Raw genomic sequence first — 23,662 nt, 5'->3', positions numbered from 1 at the left:
TATATGATTTTCAGAACGCAAGCTCTAACATTGCTTAGATTCATATGATATGCCCTTTGAATGAATTCATCCAAAGTGTCTTGCAACTTGGCAACTCGCATGTCCCCAGCTGGACTCAAACCCTAACCCTGGCGGTATATCGCCCTGCTCCACAAACTCAGCTACACTTCACCATTGCAATTTAAAATAGTTTGTGCGCTCACCAATAATAACGGCAGCAATGGTGAGGAGAACAAAGGCGTTTCTCGTAAGGAATCCCTTGACGTCATCCTTTGTGATGTTCTGCACGCTCTTCTTGGCCCTGAGCGAGCGCGCCTGGATCCCATCTTGAATCTGCTGGAGCCTGCCTCGGCCCTGCTGTGGGGCTTCCCTGTTGCTCTGGGTCATGGCTGCTGTCGCCCCGGTCGGAGCTGGGTCTCTGGAGCTCCGCTGGAGAGCGTCAATAAAGGGCCAACTGTCTCCTGGAAATGCTCTCTCTCTCTACTCCTTCTTTTCCTCTGCGCAAAGCTGTGGAATGAGCCTTTGAATGAGGAAACGATAAAAAAACAACAACATTTTATTCTGTGTTCACTTACTTTTCAAGTGAGAGAACTTTCATTTCTGACCATGTACTTGAAAAGAGCTTTCGTCAATATCAACTGCAACTTAGTAAATATCTGTAAACAAATCGTAAAATAGTCTATAGATATTTTAATTATAATTTTAAATAATATTGTATGTTATATCTATATTTTCTGTGCTTACATAATCAGAAAGGTTTAAGGTGTTATTTCAATGGGCTGATGAAAACTTCCTATCATCACAAGTGAGTGGGTCAACATTCTTAAAGGGACACTAGATAAATACTGACCCATGATGAAATCAAATGTAACAATCTAATCCATCTTAAAGCACAAGAAGATAGTCATTTAGGCAGCAGGCATAATTGTCAATTTATGTTCAGAAAATGTAGATTTGCATTAACTAGTATTTCCTAAGCAAGATGAATCCACATGTGGCTAACTCAACCGTTTTTGCAGTCATATTCATTGCACAACCCACACATGGGCACACACACACACACCCACCCACACACACCCCCACACATACACTCACACACACACACACACACACACACACACACACACACACACACACACACACACACACACACACACACACACACACACACACACACACACACACACACACACACACACACTCACACACACACACACACTAGACACACACACATCCACACATCCACAATCAAGTCCAACGGAAAAGATAAAGTTCTCTACCTCTTAACGTGACCCAACAGAAAGGTCCCTTGGTAGCCAATGAAGTTTGGTGAATGATCAGTTTAAGTCCTGGTAGGTTGTCGGGTGGTGAGAGGATACAGGAGGAGGTGAAACGTGGCGACTGTTTGGGTGGTGCGGAGTAGCACTGAGTAGTGTAAAGCAACGGCGGGGAGGCACCGGGTGGAACGTAGGAAGGGGGCAGGAGGAAGCAACAAGCCAGTGAGAGCAAGGAGGCGGTGCATAGCGGGAGAGAGAGGGAGAGAGAGAGAGAGAGAGAGAGAGAGAGAGAGAGAGAGAGAGAGAGAGAGAGAGAGAGAGAGAGAGAGAGAGCGAGAGTGTGAGTGAGTGAGTGTGAGAGAGAGAGAGAGAGAGAGAGAGAGAGAGAGAGAGAGAGAGAGAGAGAGAGAGAGAGAGAGAGAGAGAGAGAGAGAGAGAGAGAGAGAGTGTGAGTGAGTGAGTGTGAGAGAGAGAGAGAGAGAGAGAGAGAGAGAGAGAGAGAGAGAGAGAGAGAGAGAGAGAGAGAGAGAGAGAGAGAGAGAGAGAGAGAGAGAGAGAGAGAGAGAGAGAGCGAAAAGAGAAGTCTGAAATGAGTGAACACTATGGAGGTTTGTGGAGGTTGGGGTATTGGGTAAGGTTGTGGGTGGGGGTGCAGGTCAGGGAGTCGGGGGAGGGAGGGCTTTCCAGACAGAAGGGGACTTGAGGAATAATGAGCTTTCCAAGCAGGAGAAAAAAGGAGAGAAAGAACCTTCTTGTTTGCTTCGCCCTTTCTTCCCAATCTTCTTTATCAAAATGTTTTTTCAAGGTTCACAGGTTTAAGCAGGATGACGGTTTCCAGAAGAAGTATTATGCAACGGAACAGAATAGACTTGAATCCATCCATCACAATATCGGGAGTGGATTATCTATCCAAAAGTGTGTTGTGGTTTATGTATTACCAACATACTTCTCAATGCACACAAATTCAGCCAATCAAACTCTTGTGGAGTAGTCATGTACAAGGTCCAGTAGGTCACAAACTGCTGGGCTTGAACAAACAAAGCAGGCCAATATCTAGCATTTGTCAATTTTTCCAAACCAATGCCTTTGGAGGCATTGGTTTTCCAAACCAATGCCTTCTTGGACCCATGCCTTGACTATTTTGAAGACGGTTACCTCATTGAGTGTGTGTATGTGCGTGTGTTTGTGTGTGTGTGTGTGTGTGTGTGTGTGTGTGTGTGTGTGTGTGTGTGTGTGTGTGTGTGTGTGTGTGTGTGTGTGTGTGTGTGTGTTTGTGTCTGTTTGTGCGTATGTGCATGTGTGTGTGTGTATGTGTGTGTGTGTGTGTGTGTTTGTGTGAGTTTGTGCGCGTGTGTGCGTGTGTGTGTGTTTTTATGTGTGTGCGTGTGTGTGCATGCCTGCATGCGTGTGTGTGTGTGGGCGGTGTGTGTTCGTTTCCTCTAAACTTGCAAATACCATGCTTCTTTTTGAGAGTTAGAGTTGGAATCAAACGGGTGTCATGGAAATGTTCGGACATTTGGAAAGAATAATAAAGATTAAAGGAGACATATGGTGTTTTCCCAACAAGTAAACATAGTATATGGGTTCCAGAAAACATGTTTTACAAGCTGTTTGCTGGAAATTGCTTTTAGGAAAAAAATCTTGCCAACCGCTATTCCCTTCTGTTTCAGTCCCTTCAGAATGCGCTGTGTCCGGTGTCTGTAGCTTTAATGCAAATGAGCTACTGCCCATTGACCAATGAGCTGTCAGAGTGAACAACAGCATGGAGGAGAAGTGATTATTGCCGTTTGCGGACTCCCGGAGTTCTAAATCTATATAATATAATATTATAATCATAATAATTATAATAATATTAATGATATTATTATTATTATTATATAATATATAGGTATTTATATAATATTACATCTAATATCACGGCCAAAAGCTATGTGCGCCTTGGATGATATTATGAATCATCAAGACTGCGAATGACGTCTCTGGTACTCGTAAAGACTCGTTGTGGGGTTTAACTCGGCCATGGTTGAGAAGAATTGGGGGGAAAGGAACTTTGGCCTTGAGTCTCTGAAGTCCAAATTGAACCGCGAGGAGAAAGGGATTGCACTCCGGGAGCTGAGCTGCCGGCCCGCCACCGAGCTCCCCCCGCCGGAGGTGCCGGACTGCCGCCAAAGCTCCCCCGCCGGAGCCTCCGGACTCCCTGCCAGGGTGTCTGGGCCAGTGTCGGCGCTAAGGGGGGGCATTTGGGGGCCGTGCCCCCCCTAGCGGTCATTAATGCCCCTCCTACCACAGGTCATTATTTTATTTATTTTCCCGATAATGACCGGAGTTCTATACATTATCCCTTATATTACACGGGTCTTCTTATGCTGTGGAAATCGCATGGTCCAGTTTTAGAACGCGCCAATTTAACTATTTCTCTTCAGCCAATCACAGCACAGAACAACTTGTACGTCACGGCCTTACTCTCCCGGTACCGTACTGTCCACTCCAGCATAAAAATATCAGATTGAAATATCCGATATCCGGAGAATGACAAAACACAGTAACTCTAGCCTACTCTCAAGCAAAATAAAAATAAAACTAATTGCAAACCTAACTAATTGCAAACCTAACTAATCTAACCTAACCTACGCAAATAATGCTGTTGCGGCTCTCAGCTGTGCCAGAGCATTCACAGTTGCTAGGGAAACCACCTAGCGTCGCAGCCCGTTGCAGCCAGTGTGAACGGCCCAGTTTTAGAACGTCGCAGCCCGTCTCGTCGCAAGGAGTTGCGAGTTGCAAGCCGTTGCAAGGTGAATCTTTGGTCTGAACTAAAGCTTATATGTTGTCAGGGGTGTTTTTGATTATTGTGGAGGCTGTTCTCTAGGTTTATAAACAGTGCCAGGCCTACTTAATATTTTTTTTGGATAAACTGTTGATGTGAATAAACTATTTATGACATAACAGTGGTGGTTAAACTCCATTTATTTGCGTTTAGCATCCACGACAGCCCTCCCCCTTTTTTTGCGTTAAAATATTTCACAAAAGGCAGTGCCCCCCCGCTGGCGACCCATGCCCCTCCAGTAGATCTGCTCTGGAGCCGACTCTGGTCTGGGCCCAGCTCGTCCGCTGGTCCACAAAATCGTAGCTATGCTCTGATTGGAGGGGGCTGGGGATGTGGGAGGTAATATACAAATGTGCCCCTACGTAGGAGGCAGCGCTGAAACGGACTTGCTCGTTTGATAACTGTAGGCGGGGTACTTTCAGAAATGCATATCTCACTCAAAAAATCAAAATCCAAAGAAAAGTGTTGTTTTCATAATATGTCCCCTTTAATTGTACTCATAGTGTAGAGGGAACCCACCTCTGCTTTTTGTCTTTCATCAGATCGTTCATCATTTACTGATCTTCCAGATTACATTTCTGTCTCTTACTTCAGCTATTATGCCAGTTAAGCCGGTGTGGGTGTCGGTTTGACTCGGCTGCCAGATCGACTCGGGGTCCTAGATCCGCAATAATGACACACTTCCTGTAAACACTGTCTTTTCAATGCGCATGCACGTTTCATTCATTCCCATCTTATTCCAAAGTATTAACAATCGTTTATAAACAACCCTTCCGGGTTTTGTCCGTTGGCTTGTGTCGATACGTCAATTGTCGATACGTCATCTGTAAGCCTAGAACCCCGAGTCGATCTGGCAGCCGCGTCAATCCGGTACCCACACCGGTACTGCCAAGCGTGCTGAAATGTTTAACCTTTACAAAAGGTGCTGTCGGTAAATATAATATAAAATGCAAATTATTAAATGAAATTATAAGTCAATAAATACCAGTCGTGTTGATGGTTCCCCAATTCTTGTTAGCTGCTCCATCTATTTCCATTTGATGACGTCTGCATCACTTCAGTTCTAAAAATGTGAAGGGTTTTTCTGCTGCTAAAAATAATTTCCACACACGGTTGCTCCTGTCATTAGAATCATCATTCTCAGCAGTTGTATTTCCCTTATGCTCTCTGTCCCCAGTGTAGTTTCTCCAGTTTCTTGATCTTAGATCAACAATTCTATGAGGCAGTCACACATTTTTGGCAAACACTGTTGTCCAAGATATTAACTCTTCTTATCAAATCTTCGATTTTCTTCTCTGTTGGTTCCCTCTTTGGCTGCTCATATCTCCCACGTTTTGTTTGCCATGTCAACACTCTTGCTCTATGTCTAGCTCATTCATTCATAAAAAATACTTCTAGCTTGGACTTGATCAACTGGTGTTACATATTGTTATTTCGGTATTCTTCCACTATACTATATACTATATTACTATGAATACTATAAATGCTATAGTACTGAAGTATGCAAGTGTTCCTACTATTAATACAATTATATATGATGTGATATGATATTTGATCACTCTTACTTACTACAAACTTATAATCTCACACATATCCCTCTTAATTACAAAATTATACGTGTGTAGCGTGGTTACACATGCTTGATTGTTTGTTTGTGTGTGTGTGTGTGTGTGTGTGTGTGTGTGTGTGTGTGTGTGTGTGTGTGTGTTTGTGTGTGTGTGTGTGTGTGTGTGTGTGTGTGTGTGTGTGTGTGTGTGTGTGTGTGTGTGTGTGTGTGTGTGTGTGTGTGCACATTGTCCAATTCACCCCGAATTTGGTGGTCTTTGAAGAAGAGCATCTTACCATTTGGAATGCATTGAAAGCAGGACCCATCATTCCTAGCCCTCACCACAGCACAGTGACCCATGGCATCTCCCTGTCAGCTATCACAACACACCACAACAGACTCCTTTGTCTTCCAGAGACAGAGCAGGAATGGCTTTCACGAGGATAAGTTGTAAAATGTCCCGTCCCTTAAAGAGAAGGAAGAGTGGGCCACATGAACCAGCAAATGTTCGGAATATGTGTGTGTGAGTGTGTGTGTGTGTGTGTGTGTGTGTGTGTGTGTGTGTGTGTGTGTGTGTGTGTGTGTGTGTGTGTGTATGTGCATGTTTGTGTGTTTGTGTGCGTGCATGTGCGTGTGATTGTGCGTGTGTGTCTGACCTTCTTCGTGTGAAAGAACAGCTGGAGGAGCCATAAAAGCTCTCGTCCAAGCAAGAACGTTTCCACCAGAAATCCATCGGTGTTCGGTCTCTTCTGCTATCCGTCCTCTCATGAGACCAAATAACATTTTACTGACCCTTTCGTCAATCTTATCTGTTCCAAGATGTTGACCTAATGACAGGACCGGATCTACCATTAGGGCCCACGGCAATGTGCCCAGGGGCCCCAACCATTCCCAGCCAGTGGGGGGGCACCACACGAAAGAAACTTTTTTTTTTTTTTTTTTTTTTTATGAATGTTTGTACTCTTAAAATAGTTATACATGGTATTATTAAATAGGGTATTCGTTTAAAATTCATTATTAAAACGAATGTCATAAGAACAGCAATATAATAATTCTGAACAATATAGTGGCCTAATGTGACAGTTAACCCCCCTCCCATAACCTGTCAATTGAGCCAGTCCACCTATGGTGAAAAAAAAAAACGCGGTAGAGATGAAAAATGTATGAAATTTTTTTTCCTGATTTTTTTCGGGGAGGGGGGGGGGGGGGGGGGGGGGGGGGACCTTCAGACATTTGTGCCCAGGGGCCTATGATTTGTTAATCCGGCCCTGCCTAATGACCAAGATGGCTGTAGTATTTCCCGCAACAAGAAACGTCTCAGGCTATTCAATTCATGTTTGGAGACTCCCTATTAATAAGTAATTGAAAATCAGAAATACAAGAACATGCATGCACACACACACACACACACACACACACACACACACACACACACACACACACACACACACACACACACACACACACACACACACACACACACACACATAGACACACAGAAACCAACAGAGACGCTGGTTGCTAAAAAGACACTCACGGGGAGGTTACGGCCTCAGTGCACCCCGGGTTGTGTTTAAGTAACTCTAGCTGTCCCATACCGCCCAACTCGCTGAGCAGAGTCAGGCTCCCATGAGAGTGATGTATCCAGGACAGGTTCCAATGACTGCAGTCTACGGTGGCCCTCTGGGGACAAACAAAACCGGGTCCGCATTATCCCCCGCTATCATTGTCCACCTGGGTTTCCCATGGATCAAATTATCGGGACTTCAAACCCAGAGGTCTCCGAGTGCTCAGGCTGTTGTTTGCCGGACACACTGGGAGTCCACGTGCGCACACGCACACACACACACGCAATCATTTGCGTACGGGTGCACAAATAGACATCACACACACATTCACAAATACGTCTCATCTGATTGGAGAGAGAATAAAGGCTGATACAGAGAGTGATAAAGTTAGCAAGAGAAAGAGAGGGAGAAAGAGAGAGTGAGAGTGGAGTATCAAAGGAAATGAAAAGGAAGAATAAAGTGGGTAACAAGGGTCACAGAAAATGGGTATTTTTCAGAGAGAGAGGAAAAGTGTAGCAACTTGGCGGACTCCCTAAATACATTCACTGTAGAACACATGACACGGTCACAGAGTTGAAGAGAGGGAGCAAAGACCTTGATTTGAAACTTTTTTTATTCAATCTTCTTTGCAGAGAGTTTTGTTATACTTCTTTGCAAACTTTAAAGATATTGATAAACAATTCTGATATTTCATAATTCACAATTCGGTGGATGAAGGTTATCTCGTACAATGGATGCACAAAAAATGAAGCCCTGTGACATCTGTTCTATTTAATATCAGGTTATAGGTTACAGGTAGGTGAGCTGTAATAGACTGTAGGGCTTTATCTCCTGTAGGCGATGCCCTTCTGTTGTCATGGGAGTGTCTGGAGACAGAGACAGTGGCTTTTGTTAATCAGGTGTTTAGGGTTACATTTCCCTATTAAAAACATAAAAAGGTAAAATACAATGCTTTTCTGGTATTCAACTATTGTCTTCTTTGGCATACAAAGGGCCCCCTTAGTAAATAGGATAACTAAAGGATAATAGAGATATTAGCAATACAATAGTATGAGGATAGCTTTGACTTGTTTGGATAGTACTGTATCCAAACAAGTATAAAGGTGTATGTCAACAGGTCTGGCCAGAAAGCCAGAGCCTTATGATAAAGTTCACTTATCAAGGAAGAAGGAAAGAAAGAAAGAAAGAACTGAGGAATGAAAGAACAAAAGGAAAGAAGAAAGGCGGAAAGACAGAAAGTAAGAAGGAAGAAAGTAGAAACTTAAAACAAATCGATGCAAACAGCCATGCTGTTTATCCCATTCAATTTCAGCATCCATTATCGCCATCTAGTGGAAACTATTGAGAAATGATAAGTCCTCTCAGAACCTAACTCTCAGCAGTTGAAATACATAAACTGTATTCAATAATTGATCAATAATTGATTAAAGGTTGCTAATAGGCTAGTACAATTTCGAAAATCAAAGATTTTTGTAAGAGTTACAATATGTTTTGCTGTAACCAAAACATTGTGCTTAAATCATGGCAACAGACTGTTAATATCTGCACCGGAGACGGCAGATATACAACATCCTGAGTTGGCTGAACATTGAAAAATCGAACATAAATTAGACTTCATTATTTATTTATTTATATTTATCTATCATTATTTTGGAGATTTTTTTTTAATCAAGTTCAGGTTGTGATTACACATTCTCACGCACACTAAATTTCACACTGTGATGCAACGTGTTACGAAATGGTTAACAAGGGCAGCAAAAGTTAATCACAACTACAACACAGTTATCATTAACACACAACAACATACACCAGATCTCTATTGATCTGGTGTAACAATGTTCACTGCTACACACATCTTAGGGGGCCGCCACAATCCACCTAGGTGGCTTTCTTGGGCCCCTCCATAACCCGTACACAGGATGAGGATTTCGAAAACTGGTTTATTGTAGAGTTTTTTAGGACAATGGTACATGAAGCAGGTTATCCATGCTGCCATGCAGGAGATCTCCCAGAGAATGGGGAGTGTTGGCTGGTTGAATCTGTGCGCATAGACGCTCAATGGTGTGCCTCGTCTTCTCGATGGCCTCAGCCTGCCCCAGAGTGCAATCAGTCTGACTCTGTCCAGGAGAGCTTGCTTAAACCAGCCACCATCCACACTCTCCACAGTGATCAAACCATTTCTGTATATTATAAACTACTTCAGGGTGCACTGGTGCATTGATTATTGATACCAACATTGGATGTAATCAATCTGAGAACCAGAGGTTGGAAGAGTATGTGTAAGAGGTGTTGGAGGAGGAGGAAGAGCACAAGGATGAGGAAGACCAAGAACAGCACTTTCAGGCGTAACTCAGGCATCTGTGATAGATTACAGCCCAATTTCAGAGGACTCTCTGTAGCCACCATAAGCAGGACATTCAGAGAGGATAACAGGGTTTGGTTTTTGTTTGTTTATCACTTTATCAATACAAAGGGGAGGGGAGGAAACAAATACTGCATACTTTTGCAAGGATATTTTCCCTTTTGAAGAATGGCAAGACTACCATATGAGGGTGGAAGGCCTGCGTTGTTCTCCCAACAGCCAGAGGCTCTCATTGTTGATATTGTGCTTCAGATCAATGCCAGCCGACTGCCTGATACAACAAAGAGTTGTTCAAAAAAACTAAATTTGAAAGAGTCAACAGCGTCAGCCTTTCTACCACTGCCCCTGTCCTCCATCGCCACTGGATACGCATGATTCAAGTACAGAGTACCCTTTGAGTGCAACTCAGAAAGGGACGGAGAGTAACGATATCGGTAGGTAAGTGTACACTCACACACTTACAGCACTGACGCTTACACAATCCTATGCTACTTGTAGCATGGTCGTGGGTGAGGGGTTTCCACGTTACAAAGTTGAATATTATATATAATTCAATATATATTAATATAATGAATTATATGTTCCCCTCACTCCTCCTTGCCATCTGCCATATACTCTAAATGGCACTATATAACAATTTATATAAACCAGGAGTACATTAAAAAACATGATTGCAGAAGTCTTTCTTTATTACCTGCGTCTGTAATCTATTTTATATTAATTGTGTGGATATAGGTTGTTTGAATTGGATTCCATGGAAATCCCCTATGAATACATTTTGTAGACAGAGCAGGGTTCACGCTGGCGAACAAGAGAAGGAGCAGCATGAACATCATTGGCCAGCGACATGCCATTGTGGAAGTCCCTGGCCAGTGTGGGTTGGCCTTGTCCCCCATAATCAGGGTGTTATCCACCCCCCGTGCAACCCTGGGGCCACACAACACTGAACATCTTACATTTCTGGGTGGTCGTCTGGATTTATTTTTTTGAATGTGAGCTGCAATATCATCAGCAGGTATTGCATCCTCATGTCGTGGTTTGGGACAATGTCAGTTTTCAGTGTCCGGATGAGCGAATAGAGAGAGAGAGAGAGAGAGAGAGAGAGAGAGAGAGAGAGAGAGAGAGAGAGAGAGAGAGAGAGAGAGAGAGAGAGAGAGAGAGAGAGAGAGAGAGAGAGAGAGAGAGAGAGAGAGAGAGAAAGAAAGAGAGAGAGAGAAAGAAAGAGAGAGAGAGAGAGAGAGAGAGAGAGAGAGAGAGAGAGAGAGAGAGAGAGAGAGAGAGAGAGAGAGTGGGGGAAGGAGAATAGTATAGAGAAGGGTTAATGTAAGTACAGGATCAGAATGGCAGATGGTCTCACTAATCTGTTAGTAATGCAGCAGGACAGGAGTGTGGCGGCGGTGCTGCACTGCATGCCTATCTACACCAGGACGAATAAGCCTACATCTAATTCACTTTCAAATGAGTGTTCTCGCGGTTATCACTGATAGGCGGTTCAAGAAATGAACGACACTGCAGGACAATCTTTGTAAGCAGAGGGAACGCCTACACATGGAAAAAAACACCAAACTCTGAAGGGACCAACTACTAATTGGTTGATTAGATCAGCAGGTAGTAAATCAAACCATGGAGCTGTTTGATGATGTTCTTGAAGATTGGCCAGGGTCCCTGGATCTTTTTGGGTCGGTGTGGATGGAAGCCCTGGGGGTCACCGGTTCTGGTGCAGGCGAGAACTGGTCAGTCTGTTTGACCCTTATGGAGCACCTGTGTCTGGATCTACTGGGTCAACTGGAGGTGCTGCTGGAACACAGGGCGGTTTGCTTCAACCTGCTGGGCTCACTGTATGCTGACGATCCCTTACTCTGGATGTTCATACATAACTGAATGACACGGAGAACAATGCATATTTTCAGTTCAACAACATTGGCATGATATGCAATCACGTAATGCAATTATTGTCTACTGAAGAGTATGTTCCAGCAACGTGTAATGGTTGGGCACGGGGAAAACATTATTTTGTGGTTGTTTTGAATTTTGGGAAACCATTAACATAACCTTATTCCAACAGCCCTAATCAATTATTCAATTGAATACATTGTTTAAGGAAATTAGGACAATTGTGATTGGGTACCCCCTCTTCAAATTTACATACAATAACAAATATTTTTCTTGCAAATTATGCCTCAAGCCAATGTCTATATGTGATACTCCAAATAAATATATAAAACGTGACTGTTTCTCTGCGCTCTGTTCTTTGATCCCCTTGACTACATTACCCACAATTCCAAATTGAACTCGCGTACGCGTTACGTTTTACGTAATAATATCCAAAGGTTGTGTTTACTGACTGAACGAGAATTTCGGGAACACCGTGTTATTTTACATTCAGAATCAGACAGTCTTGACATATGTTGTTGGCTGAGGAGAAGAACTTGTAGGGCAAGGTAAAGTCCGTCATTGTACTACAATAAGCTTTCTATTTTAATAGTCTGTTCTTATGATCTTCATAATAAAAGCCTTACTGATTGTTCGACTATTAGAAAGACATGGCATGATGAATGATGCCTTGTAGCAGAATGTAATAACATTACGTTATTTACCTCGTGTCTTTGTGATGGTATTATCGTGTCTTTGTGATCGTTTTTTATTTTTGAGTGACTGGAATGGCAACAACAGCTGCCAAACTTTAGATAAATAGAAACAGCCTATATTGCGAGGCCGTTTTGTGAACAATGGAAGAATGATTCACATCTACAACATTAGGTAGAAATTGTTCTGATTTTATTTTTGCAACCGTTATATAACGTTATCTGGTATCTGTTTTAATTTGTTCTTGAAACTCGGCTGCCAAAGCCTGTAACGTTAGCATCATGGTATTTCATATTGTATGAAGGAGCTATGGAGTAATAACGTAGTTATCCCACCTCTCACATCTCTCCTTCTTTCAGTGATATGAGTCTATACAACTAATCGACGCCCCTCATTATCGCAATGAGTGTTGCTGCGCTGGGTGTGATTGTTGTAGGCGTATTCTTCTTGGCCCTGTATCTCCTCCATCGCTATGGGGACTTTGGGAAGCAGCAACCCATGGTCCTGTTTGGGACACTGCTGGCCTGGTACCTGTGCTTCCTCATCGTCTTTATACTGCCGCTCGATGTTAGCACGGTAAGAAAAACAACCAGAGAGTGGAAGACAAAGCGTTATACGTGACTTATGTTGTTCTGATGGTTATAACCACAACTATCAAGAGCCTTTATATCTTCTGATTTTACTCTGTCTCACTATCGCTCGCTCTGTGTGTGTGTGTGTGTGTGTGTGTGTGTGTGTGTGTGTGTGTGTGTGTGTGTGTGTGTGTGTGTGTGTGTGTGTGTGTGTGTGTGTGTGTGTGTTTTGTCCTCTTCTTCCAGACCATTTACAATCAGTGCAAGATTTATAATGCACTGCCCCCTGTTCCAGGGAGTCATTCCAAAACAGATCAGGCACAATCCAACGAATCCATCCTTCCAACCAGCAGGTAACTATTCACACCCTTAACATCCCCACCCCTCGTCAGTGCAAAGTACTATTCATCATTCCAAAGGACGCTATAATAATATCAAATCCAATTTCTTTCCTGGTTTAGATAAGTCTGTTGTTGAAGTTCTTTTGAAGAACAGTACATAATACAATTATTAAATCAGCCTTGTGACTCTTGTGATGTACTCTTAATGTAATAAAACTGAATTTCTATTTTCAGTCTTTTGAACAAAGAATAATGGCTGGTTGTGGGCTAATGGTTAAACCAGTTCGATATGTATGCCAATCATGAAGGCACTTTTTGATAGTAGAAAAGTGACATGGGATTTTTCAATCTTACATAACGTTTTAGTTCCCAACCTTCTGTTTTTCATTTTTAATTTGATTACTTATGGAGTAAATGTTCAAAGTTACTCAACATGCTCAAGTTGAATAATGCTGTCCTCTATCTCTAATAAATGTGTGTGTGTGTGTGTGTGTGTGTGTGTGTGTGTGTGTGTGTGTGTGTGTGTGTGTGTGTGTGTGTGTGTGTGTGTGTGTGTGTGTGTGTGTGTGTGTGTGTGGCGTAGTGCGTTGAAGGTGTGTCATGAGCCCTGGAGTTACATACCAGATGGTGTCCTGCCAGTCTTCTGGCGAGTGGTCTACTGGACGTCCCAGTGTCTCACCTGGTAAGACACGCATAACAAGCACACCAGCCGGGGTGTTGATCAGCCTTCACCAGCCATTTCAAAATCTACACAGTACAGTACAGTACACTGGGTAGGCTGGTAGGTTTTCAATCAATCATCAATCAATCATCTGAAAACTTGTGTGTGTGTGTGTGTGTGTGTGTGTGTGTGTGTGTGTGTGTGTGTGTGTGTGTGTGTGTGTGTGTGTGTGTGTGTGTGTGTGTGTGTGTGTGTGTGTGCTTGTGTGTGTGCGTGTGTTTCCATCTAGGCTGCTGATACCCTTCATGCAATCCTATGCACGGTCCGGGGCTTTCTCCAGGGTTGGAAAGATTAAAACAGCTCTGATTGAAAATGGGATTTACTACGGCACCTACCTACTAATATTCATCTCGCTGCTCATCTATGTTGCCGCTCACCCGCAGTGGTACCTCACATGGTAAGAGACAAACTAGCTACTTATGCGCCCCTGGGAAGGAGGCGTGAACCCAGGGTTTGTGGTAGCATTCCACTGAATACACCATCCATTGTGGCAGGGATTCAAACTTTGTGTGTGTTTGGACCACTATTCGCAATCAAGAATCTTCGCGGAACACCTCGTAATACACACTATTATAAAACATGCCTACACATATACCTACCTGAATTACCCGCACCTCTTAATAGGCCTACTAGCACTAAAAAAGGACTGGTCATAGCATCAGTGCAACAGGCTTGTTAAAAGAAAGTTAACTGCACACAACGGCTGGCAAATATTTAATTTATTTATTTACTCAAGCGCCCAAGGGCCTAACCAGGTTCATTTGAATGACTTGGCTTATTTCCATAGCAAAGAAAATTTGGCTCTATTTCCATAGAGACACACCTCTTGCAATCAATCCCCTACACACAAGACCACGCCCCCTCCTATCTCTCTCATACAGACAGCGCCACGCCCCCTTCTATCTCTCTGATACAGACAGGGCCACACCCCCTCCATCTCTCCCCTACAGACAGAACCACGTACTCTACTATCTCGCCCCTACAGACAGGGCCTCGCCCAGTGGCGCAAGAAGTGGGTATGCACTATATGCGGCACATAGGGGCGCCGCACCAGAGGGGGCGCCAAAGCGATGGAAGAAAAATTATTTGAGTCGGCATTTTCTGTATATAACAGCGTTTGTGTAAATGATATGTTGATCAACAATAACAGAGGAACATCACTGATAAGGCGCCCCCCCCGCTCCTACGCCTCCCTCCCCCCCTCCTCCCCACACGGCGCTCCAGTGGGTGCCCCCTCGACCACGCCCTGGAGGCGAGCGCCAGAGTGTCTTCATTTAAACCGTATTGTCATCTGATGACCCGTACCTCAATATGGAGAGGCAGAGAAGAAAGCCCTCAGGGTCACAACATAGAAAAATAAAGATTGGGAAGGAGAAAGGGTGCGCAGGGATGAGAGAAAGCTTTTCAAAGTGGTTGAAAGACAGTCGTTTTTATGTCAGTGTATCAAGAGGAGGCTTGTAAATATTCAGGTTAGCTAAATCAACTACTAGTAAAACCATAGGTTACTGTTGTCTTGCAACTGTGTACTGATCAGAATGGAGCCTACAATATAACGGATCATAACAAGAAAAATAAAGGAACTTGTTTTTTTTTTCTTTGTTTTATGTAAATAGACCCAGTAAAAACTGAGTTATAAAGTTGATACTTTATAACTCCGTTAATAATCCAAAAGTTAATAAATTAATAATCCAAAAAAAGAAGAAGATTATTATCGTATCTGAATCGAGACTCAATCGTTCTACACAGTATCGCGATGCATCGAAGAATCTATTATTTTTCCCACCCCTATTGGTTACTGTACTCCAACAGTTCTAACAGAGTCTATGTTTTTGCATGTAAGCTTTTTGGTGGAGCTAGAGTTGCTGACACGCGCCTTGTGGTGGGGTATAATAACTGGCGGTGTCTTTCAAAGATACTGAAGCACCATGAAACAAGTGGTTACCACATGAATGATGTGGAAAGAATTGGCATCCCGCTCATGCCTAGGTAAAAAAATGCAGAGAGCCTGTTGACTCGAGTGATCGACTGCATACTCTTCCTTGCAGAAAGAAACCTGCCACTGAGGGGGGAAAAATGCACAGTTAGGAAATCCTAGAAGTGGACATTTTCTGGGTATCCTTGATCTCATAGCACGGTATGCTGTTACACTGGCAGAGCATCTTAGAAAGTCTGCCTCTAAAAAAACCACCGGATATCTGTCCTGGTGCACTCAAAATGATTCCATATCAGAGTGTGTTTTAGGTCAAATTTGTGCCCAGATCAAAGAGGGGGGGCGCCTGCTATGTGTCTGCATACCCCCCAGAAAGTAGGCAGTTGCGCCCCTGCCACGCCCCCTCCTATCTCTCATACAGACAGGGCCACGCCCCCTCCTAAACGGGCCATCGAATTTCGGCTAATTCAGCTTTTTGGATTCTGGAGTTGGATCACTACAAAGAGTGTCAGAGAGACTTTAAGGCTGGCGAAAAATGGCCGAGTCGGCCTGACCCAAAGCAATGGTTATCTTTATTCGTCTCCCCTACTTCGGCCTTGGAAGGCTGATATCTCTCCTCTCCCCTGGTTGTTATGCAGACAGATGCCCTGCCTGTTCTTGATATGTTGCTTATGTGTTAAGGTGTTTTTTGCTAATCCCTACACTGTGCCCCCCTTAAAGGAGCATAGTTTGGGGTATTGACTTTTTTTTTCCCTCGTCACCCTCTGTTTAGCTTTTTATATTTCCTTTTCCAAAGAGGGCAGCATGTTTCTTATCAAACAAGCGCCTGACAGTCTCTCCGTCCTGTCTCCCCACACTGTCTTTTATGTTTCTTGGACGGAATGTAACTGGTAATTTCGTTGCTCTGTAACATGTGCAATGACAATGAAAGTTATCCATCTATCTATCTCTCATACAGACAGGGCCACGCCCCCTCCTATCTCTCATACAGACAGGGCCACGCCCCCTCCTATCTCTCCCCTACAGGGCCACGCCCCCTCCTATCTCTCATACAGACAAGGCCACGCCCCCTCCTATCTCTCCCCTACAGGGCCACGCCCCCTCCTATCTCTCCCCTACTGGGCCACGTATCTCCCTCCCAGACAGAGTTCAACCAACCACACCTCTACATGCTATTCCTGTGTATTTTTAGCAGTTTCTTCTACCTGTTAAGTCTGTACAACCGGTATTCTGTGTGGATCACCAATACTTTTAAGACTCTCTCTCTCTCTCTCTCTCTCTCTCTCACTCACTCACTCACTCACTCACTCACTCACTCACTCACTCACTCACTCACTCACTCACTCACTCACTCACTCACTCACTCACTCACTCACTCACTCACTCACACACACGTTTGAGTGTGACCTTTTCACCTGAGACAAACCTAGACATTGTTCTTCTACCGTCCACAATATATTATCTCCTGCAACTTTAAGAGACTTAAGACTTTGAATGACCCAGTCCCAAACTGTCTTACCAATATACTGTGTTTTTGGCCTGAACCAGGAGAGAATTTCAGACCATCGGCATCACTGCTGCAAACACCTGGGGCCTGTTTCTTCTGGTGCTGTTGCTAGGCTATGGCCTGGTGGAGATCCCACGCTCCTATTGGCTCGCCTCTTGCCATGGTTACCTACTGGCCAAGACCTATTTCAAAGCAGCTAAAATGGCCACTGAGAAGGCAGAGGCAGAGGAGAACTTGGCAGATGCTATGGAGGTAATTGGAAATATTGTATAATAACTTAATAGTTGTGACTAATAATCATAATAATTTCAACTCTGGAATTCACTGACTGGTCAGAAAGGTATTGCAAACCTATAACAATACAATTATTCAAAAAACGACCTACAAATATTTATATTGTAAACAGCTTTATCACAAAAATATAAAACCTTTGTATCATTTTGTTTTTCCCCAGGAGGTGGCATCTGCCCATGAGTCTGTACGTAATATGCACGACACAACTCTCAGAAAGTGTGTGGACACCATTTTACAAAAGGTGAGGGCACCAGAGCCTCAGAGACTTCAGACCCCTTAATGATCCAAAATTTTCTGCTTCATCTTATCAAATAAAATTAATTAAACTGATGTATTTGTATGTAAACGCCTCTATGATAAATAGTCCATTTGGAGATGCATTGTTTGTATCTACATCTATCTTGAAATCAAACCTATGGGTCAAGCAAGAAATACTGAACTTGCTTACAAAATCTCTCTTGCTCTCTCTCACTCTCTCTTTCTCTCAGTGTCCCACTGATTACCGGGAGCGGATCGAGAGGGGTGCTGAGGGCAGTGTTGGAAGTGAAAACCAACCCGTTGTGGATCCCCCCACCAAGGGAGGCCTAGTAAAGCTTCACAAAAAGGTATGTAACTGCTTATTACACGGGTAATCTCAATGCCGTGGAACTCTCCGTTCACTTGCATGGGCCCTTCACAACTTCCGGCGGTGAATTATGTTGGATAATTCACCGTTGCTAAGTATAATTGGCCGCTGTCAAGGAAAACAAAGGATTTTATGCCTCTAATGACGTCTTTGGAATCACTCCGCAAGTAGTCCAGTAACTTGTTAACCCCGGCGTCTTCGGTTGCTAAGCGACATCAGTGTCTTTGGCAGAATATTTCTCTGCTGATCGACACTACGAATGATGGACACACCATGTGAAGTAATTTTTTAGTTTTTGCAAATGTATAGAACGTCGCCGGTCATTATCGAAAATAAGCCCCTTCTGGGTGAAGCAAGACACCTCCGCTGCGCGTCGGTGTCCTGTTCGCCCTGTCGTGGCTTATTTTCCCGATAATGGCCGGCGTTCTATACATTATCCCTTACGTAATACATGCATACATATGTGTGTGGATTAGGTGATCACTGCCGTCCAGAGGCAGCGGCAGTCCCAGGTCCAGTGGTCAATCCTCTTGGAGCAGGCTGTCCATCTGGAAGACGTAGCCAAGAGCCAGGGCGGCCCACTGCGGCAGGTCGTCCACAGCTTCCCGTCAGCGCAGCACGCAACCCCCCTGCGCAGGTTCATCTACACCCCCACCATTGGTGAGGGGGCATCTGGAGTTTTAACTACAGATTGGGAGGCATTTTTTCTTCAGTTGTGTACAAATGGAGCGACATGTTGTAATGTCCTCCAGCCCTATTTCTGGTCAGGAGGAGGTGGGCTTGACTTTGGGTGTAGGGTATGCTGTGTCTCTCTTGATTGGCTGGATTGGAGGTGCACACATAGTGTCTCCCGCGGCTGTTAAAGCATAAAAACCCTAGTGTGTCAGTTCCATTTATTAGTTAATTGGAAGGCGTAGGATATGTTTCTGCCACTCAATGTCTGCCACACGGATCCTAATTAAATCATTCATTTAACAAATTGTGTCACCTTCACAATGCATAGTATCGGACTACATTTCTCCTAATGGGAACATTGTGTGTGTGCGTGTGTGTGTGTGTGTGTGTGCGTGTGTGTGTGTGTGTGTGTGCACTCTACTGACAGAGTGGTACTGGGAGTGTGTGTTTAGGCGATTTTTCTATAGGCTGGCCTTCCTGGTCCTGGGGGCCCTGTCCCTGGCAGTGGTGTGGTCTGAGTGCACCTTCTTCAGCTCCCAGCCTGTCCTCTCCCTCTTCGCCGTCCTCATCCAGATGGCAGAGAAGCAGTACAACTACATCTGCATCGAGGTAAACACCTGTGGAACACTAAAGGACCATGAATACTGTGGTCAAATGTTTTGAAAAGATGTGCTTGATTCACTTTGCTATGCAAGTATTAGTCTATAGTTTCAGGTTTCTCGTAACAATAAACAGTATTTTCGACAATACTTAGTTTATGGACAATATACAACAATATAAATGTTTGGCCAGAAAATATCCAGTGATGTTTATTCCTAATTCTTCTTTGCAAGAGGGTTCATTTTGTGCAAATGCGAAGGCAGATCTAAAATGCAAAATATCCTCTGTTATCTTATTCCCTGATCTCATGCAATCGCTTTCTCTTTTGTTTGTGTCGTGTTATGTATTTTCTCCCACCAGATGGCGTGCTTTGTCAGTATCTTCTTCCTCTGTGTGTGTGTCTACTCTACAGTGTTTCAAATACGAGTATTCAACTACTATTACCTGGTACCACACCATCAGACGGACGCTTACAGCCTGCAGTTCAGTGGCATGTAAGGACCAACCCTTAATTGAGCTCTTCTGAGATGAAGTTTTTACTTTTCTGTTTCCAGAACACACGGTTAACATTAAGAACGAGTGCACTGAATGGCCACAATTCTTAATCAAATCAATTATTCCCGACTTAATTCTCAATATGAATAAAAGCCTTCAGTTTGGTCGGTACTTGCAGTTAGCCGAACAGGACAACATTAAAACGTAATTTGCAGTAGCAACCGGTTGTCAAAGTGTCATTGGCGCAATCTATTTTTTCGCCATTCTTACAATTATTTATCTTCTCCTTTTATATCCTAAATTAATGGAAAAAAAAACACTCATGATTCTTAAAATGCAACCACTTAATTGCATCTTACAGTTCCATATGGGTGTTCCTCAAACCAAACTTCTGGCGGGCCATTCATTTGCGCGGAAGCCTACCCAGAGTTCTATACATGTGGCCCTGACGTTTTAACACGCAGACCGCCTTCCCCTGGCATATCTTTACTCTGCATTGAGAAACAGTGATATTAAACCTTCACCAACCATTCAACAAGAGACCAATAATGAGAGGGAGAGAGAGTGACGTATAAATGACATAATTGCTAGTTCAGACAGTTTTCAGGAGTGGCCAGATGTCCACACATAGAAAGGTATGTCTGTGTTCTGGTTCTAGGAAGGGTAACCTGACGTGCCCTTAGGGTCTGGGCTCATTTTATTGTTGCTCTTTTGCCCTTTCCTCTCAGGCTGTTCTGCCGCCTCACTCCTCCGTTGTGCCTTAACTTTCTGGGTCTGATTCACATGGACTCTGCCATCTCACACAAAGACCGGATACAGACCTCCTACACCTCTGTGGGTTCCACATGCACACATATACCGACATTTTATTCATTTATTGAATTTATAAATGTCTTTATCTAATTATTATTATTATGTATTTATTGTTATTATGCTTTTATATAAATTAGTATTCGTATCTATATATGAAAATATATATTTTTGTAAATATGCTGCCATATGTACTACCTGCAGTCTGGTGTAAAGTAAATCTCCCTCTCCCCTGTTTTCTGTAGATTATGGGCTCCATGCGCCTGCTATCGGTTATATCAGACGGGTTTTACATCTACTACCCCATGCTGATTCTGCTGCTCTGCTTTGCTACATATTTTAAGTGAGTCTGCACAAAGGAAATGCCGTGACACAACTCTTCAAAGAGGTTCTGTTTATTGTTAAAGTCCTTCAGCAGAATAATAGTCTCAAAGGGCTTTAAAAGAGACAGCAGGCCCTACCCTAATGCCTGAATAGAACAAAGAAACTGCGGGCAAAAAGGGGCATTCTAAAATGACGAAATCCAATCAAAATCTGTACTGCTCACGCAGTCAAAATCCTTGAATATCACACTATGAAAGAATGTCATGAATGTCGTGATATATTTTTAATTATATCACATCTTAATATAACTAAAGCATAACTTGTGATTAATTAGATAAATGATCTGACAGGCTTGTAGTCAGGACGGATATGTACTCCCTCATAGGTTGTTCAGCATTGGTGTATGTTGTTTCTCTTTAGACTGGGCTCGCGCTGTTTGAACCTGCTAGGCATCCAGCAGTACATCAGAGAAGATGACCTGACCTCCGACCTGGTGGACGAGGGCATGGAACTGCTCAGAAGAGGTTTTCCCCTTTCTTCCCATACTTTCAATCGATACTTCACATTTTGTTTTGTAAAATGTTTTTTGTGATTTGGTCTGGTAAGTCATTTAGCGATTGTTTGAACATAATTGTATTGTGTTTTTTTTGACATAGGAGCTTTATTGTAGTCACTTAACGGTAGGGATTTTTCGGTAGTTCATTGCAACCACTTGAATTAATTTGACCGGTTTTATAATAAGGTAGACATTGTTCTCGAATCCAACTTGTTCATTTGCTCTCCTTAAAGAGCCACAATGTTGGATGGAGTTAACTTAAATAAATATGATGATTGATGACGAATGCCCATGACATGTGTATCCTGATTAGACACTAACTATCAAAAGTCAAAAAGTGCAACAAGCTATAATTGTGTTCACTTCTGACAGACTCCACTGTTAACAGCTTAAATAGGCTCTTCTGAAATGGGCTCATTCATGTGTCTCTCTACGATGTGCAATATGATTCATTTGATGCTTTCTGTTAAGAGAGGAGAAAGCGGCAGAGGGCCGAGGAAGGGGAGAATCGCAAATCGGTATGAAGCAACTCCATTGTTCTCTTAATATCACTCCCTGAGCGTCTACTCAATAGCTGTTCAGCGGCCCAGCTGCTGATGGTTTGCAGTGTTCCTCTCAGGGTTGGAGGCAACGCTACAGCGACCAGGGGACCAATGGTAAAGCCCGTAAAGGTTACTCCGAGATAGATGGTGATGGTGATGACAACGCATCTTCTGCAGAAGTCGTTCAAAATGGTAAAAAACATGAACTTTGATTAGGTGCATGGTTTGTGTCACATTCACACTTTAGTCATGTAACACCCCTCCTTAATGGGAGTCAATGTAGTGTTGGACAAACTTTATAATCCAACCCCTACTCAGAATGAAACACAATCTTGTCAACACTAGCCCATAAAATTGAGCAGATGGCAGTTTGCAATATGACAGTTGCGAAAGCTTATATTGTGTGTGTGTGTGTGTGTGTGTGTGTGTGTGTGTGTGTGTGTGTGTGTGTGTGTGTGTGTGTGTGTGTGTGTGTGTGTGTGTGTGTGTGTGTGTGTGTGTGTGTGTGTGAGAATAGCCTGGTTGTCTTGGGGAGACCAGGATAACAGGGAGCAGAGGGCCAGTCTACTCCATGACAGTCCCTCCGCCAGCTACAGTGATGAAGATCTGTCATCACACTCACCAACCAAGAGGTACGAGTAAAAATAAAAGTGCATGCATGAACTCAACTCAATACCCAACTGAAATAAATATGAACAGAGCTAGATGATGGACGGGTTCTTTATTCATCCCTGAGGGGAAGTTGAGGCATAACAGCAACAGCAACACACATATGTCCAAAAACTAAAATATAAATCTACAGGTTATAAAATAAACCTCAATATCAACAATACAAATAAACATCCATGCAAGATAAACGTCTGTATCAAATCTAAGCTTTAGAACGACATTCAAAAATGTACTATATTAACTATATTTTTGTACATATTTCTAACCCAAAGTACATTTCTACTTCATAGATATACAGGCGGACGATACCTGTCGCTGTCGCCTTCTTCAACAAGACTTTTTGATAATGTGTGATTGAAAGAGGACACCCCTTTCACTCTGTGTAATCAGGATGAACAGCAAAGCGCTCCTTTTGCCATATTCTAATTAAGAATTACTGTGACATGTCTCTGAGGAGCGGAGTCAAACGCAGAGAACTCTGAGTGATTGCAAAACCCTCACCGATGGAAGACTGAAGGCTTTCCAACGTTTATTACTGGATGGAAGGATGTTTACAAAGACGTTATTGCAAAGGCATTTTTTTAATCTGTTATTTATTGATACTCACGGACTTCAAGGTGAATAAATCAATGTCAGCCCGCCCCAATTCAATTTACGACTTGGGGACAGGCTGGCACCTGTGATTTCTAACTATGTTATTTGTACCTGAGGAGTAGAACTGCGGAGAAGTATAGCTTTTGATTTCAACAAATAAAATAAAATACAATACAAATACATTGAAGTTCAAGCTTTCGTATACAGCTATAGGCTTGGGTTTGTTTTGTTGTGTTTTTTCCGA

At 43.2% G+C, this 23,662-nt stretch overlaps 2 protein-coding genes across 3 annotated transcripts in view; one reads left to right on the top strand and one right to left on the bottom strand.

Annotated features, from left to right (window-relative positions):
• The window catches only part of slc1a3a (solute carrier family 1 member 3a), a 17,577-nt gene extending 16,101 nt beyond the window's left edge, over positions 1-1,476 (bottom strand). Inside the window, exons 1-2 of the mRNA XM_030359551.1 lie at positions 1,281-1,476; positions 204-520 (exon numbers count right to left, since the gene is read on the bottom strand). Coding sequence (XP_030215411.1) covers positions 204-387 — 184 coding nt within the window. The 5' untranslated portion in view covers positions 388-520; positions 1,281-1,476. The remainder of the gene's footprint in view (positions 1-203; positions 521-1,280) is intronic.
• Positions 1,477-11,885: 10,409 nt separating this feature from the next.
• On the top strand, positions 11,886-23,598 carry LOC115546012 (LMBR1 domain-containing protein 2-B). 2 transcript variants are annotated; one of them, XM_030359580.1, is made up of 18 exons: positions 11,886-12,018; positions 12,523-12,739; positions 12,982-13,088; positions 13,660-13,758; positions 14,027-14,194; positions 17,276-17,486; positions 17,689-17,769; positions 18,017-18,133; positions 18,630-18,813; positions 19,256-19,437; positions 19,789-19,922; positions 20,652-20,757; positions 20,979-21,076; positions 21,478-21,581; positions 22,085-22,131; positions 22,233-22,347; positions 22,673-22,787; positions 23,115-23,598. In XM_030359580.1, exons 2-18 carry the CDS (start codon positions 12,566-12,568, stop codon positions 23,176-23,178), a joined length of 2,106 nt encoding a protein of 701 aa, XP_030215440.1. In that variant the 5' UTR covers positions 11,886-12,018; positions 12,523-12,565; the 3' UTR covers positions 23,179-23,598. The 2 variants fall into 2 exon arrangements, with proteins under 2 accessions (XP_030215440.1, XP_030215439.1); XM_030359579.1 differs by having other exon boundaries at positions 22,221-22,347.
• The last annotated feature ends 64 nt before the right edge of the window (positions 23,599-23,662 follow it).

Source organism: Gadus morhua, chromosome 6, assembly GCF_902167405.1.
Source record: "Gadus morhua chromosome 6, gadMor3.0, whole genome shotgun sequence".
Lineage (NCBI taxonomy): Eukaryota > Metazoa > Chordata > Actinopteri > Gadiformes > Gadidae > Gadus > Gadus morhua.
Note: the sequence above shows the minus strand (reverse complement) of the source record. Positions and strands in the feature narration are given on the sequence as shown.

What these genes read in the sequence shown, in the direction of transcription:
- LOC115546012 (XM_030359579.1), top strand. Translation starts at nt 12,566, where the DNA reads ATGAGTGTTGCTGCGCTGGGTGTGATTGTTGTAGGCGTATTCTTCTTG. An exon ending in ACGTCCCAGTGTCTCACCTG is followed by an intron (nt 13,759 to 14,026) that starts GTAAGACACGCA and finishes GTTTCCATCTAG; the next exon opens with GCTGCTGATACCCTTCATGC. An exon ending in ACTTGGCAGATGCTATGGAG is followed by an intron (nt 17,487 to 17,688) that starts GTAATTGGAAAT and finishes GTTTTTCCCCAG; the next exon opens with GAGGTGGCATCTGCCCATGA.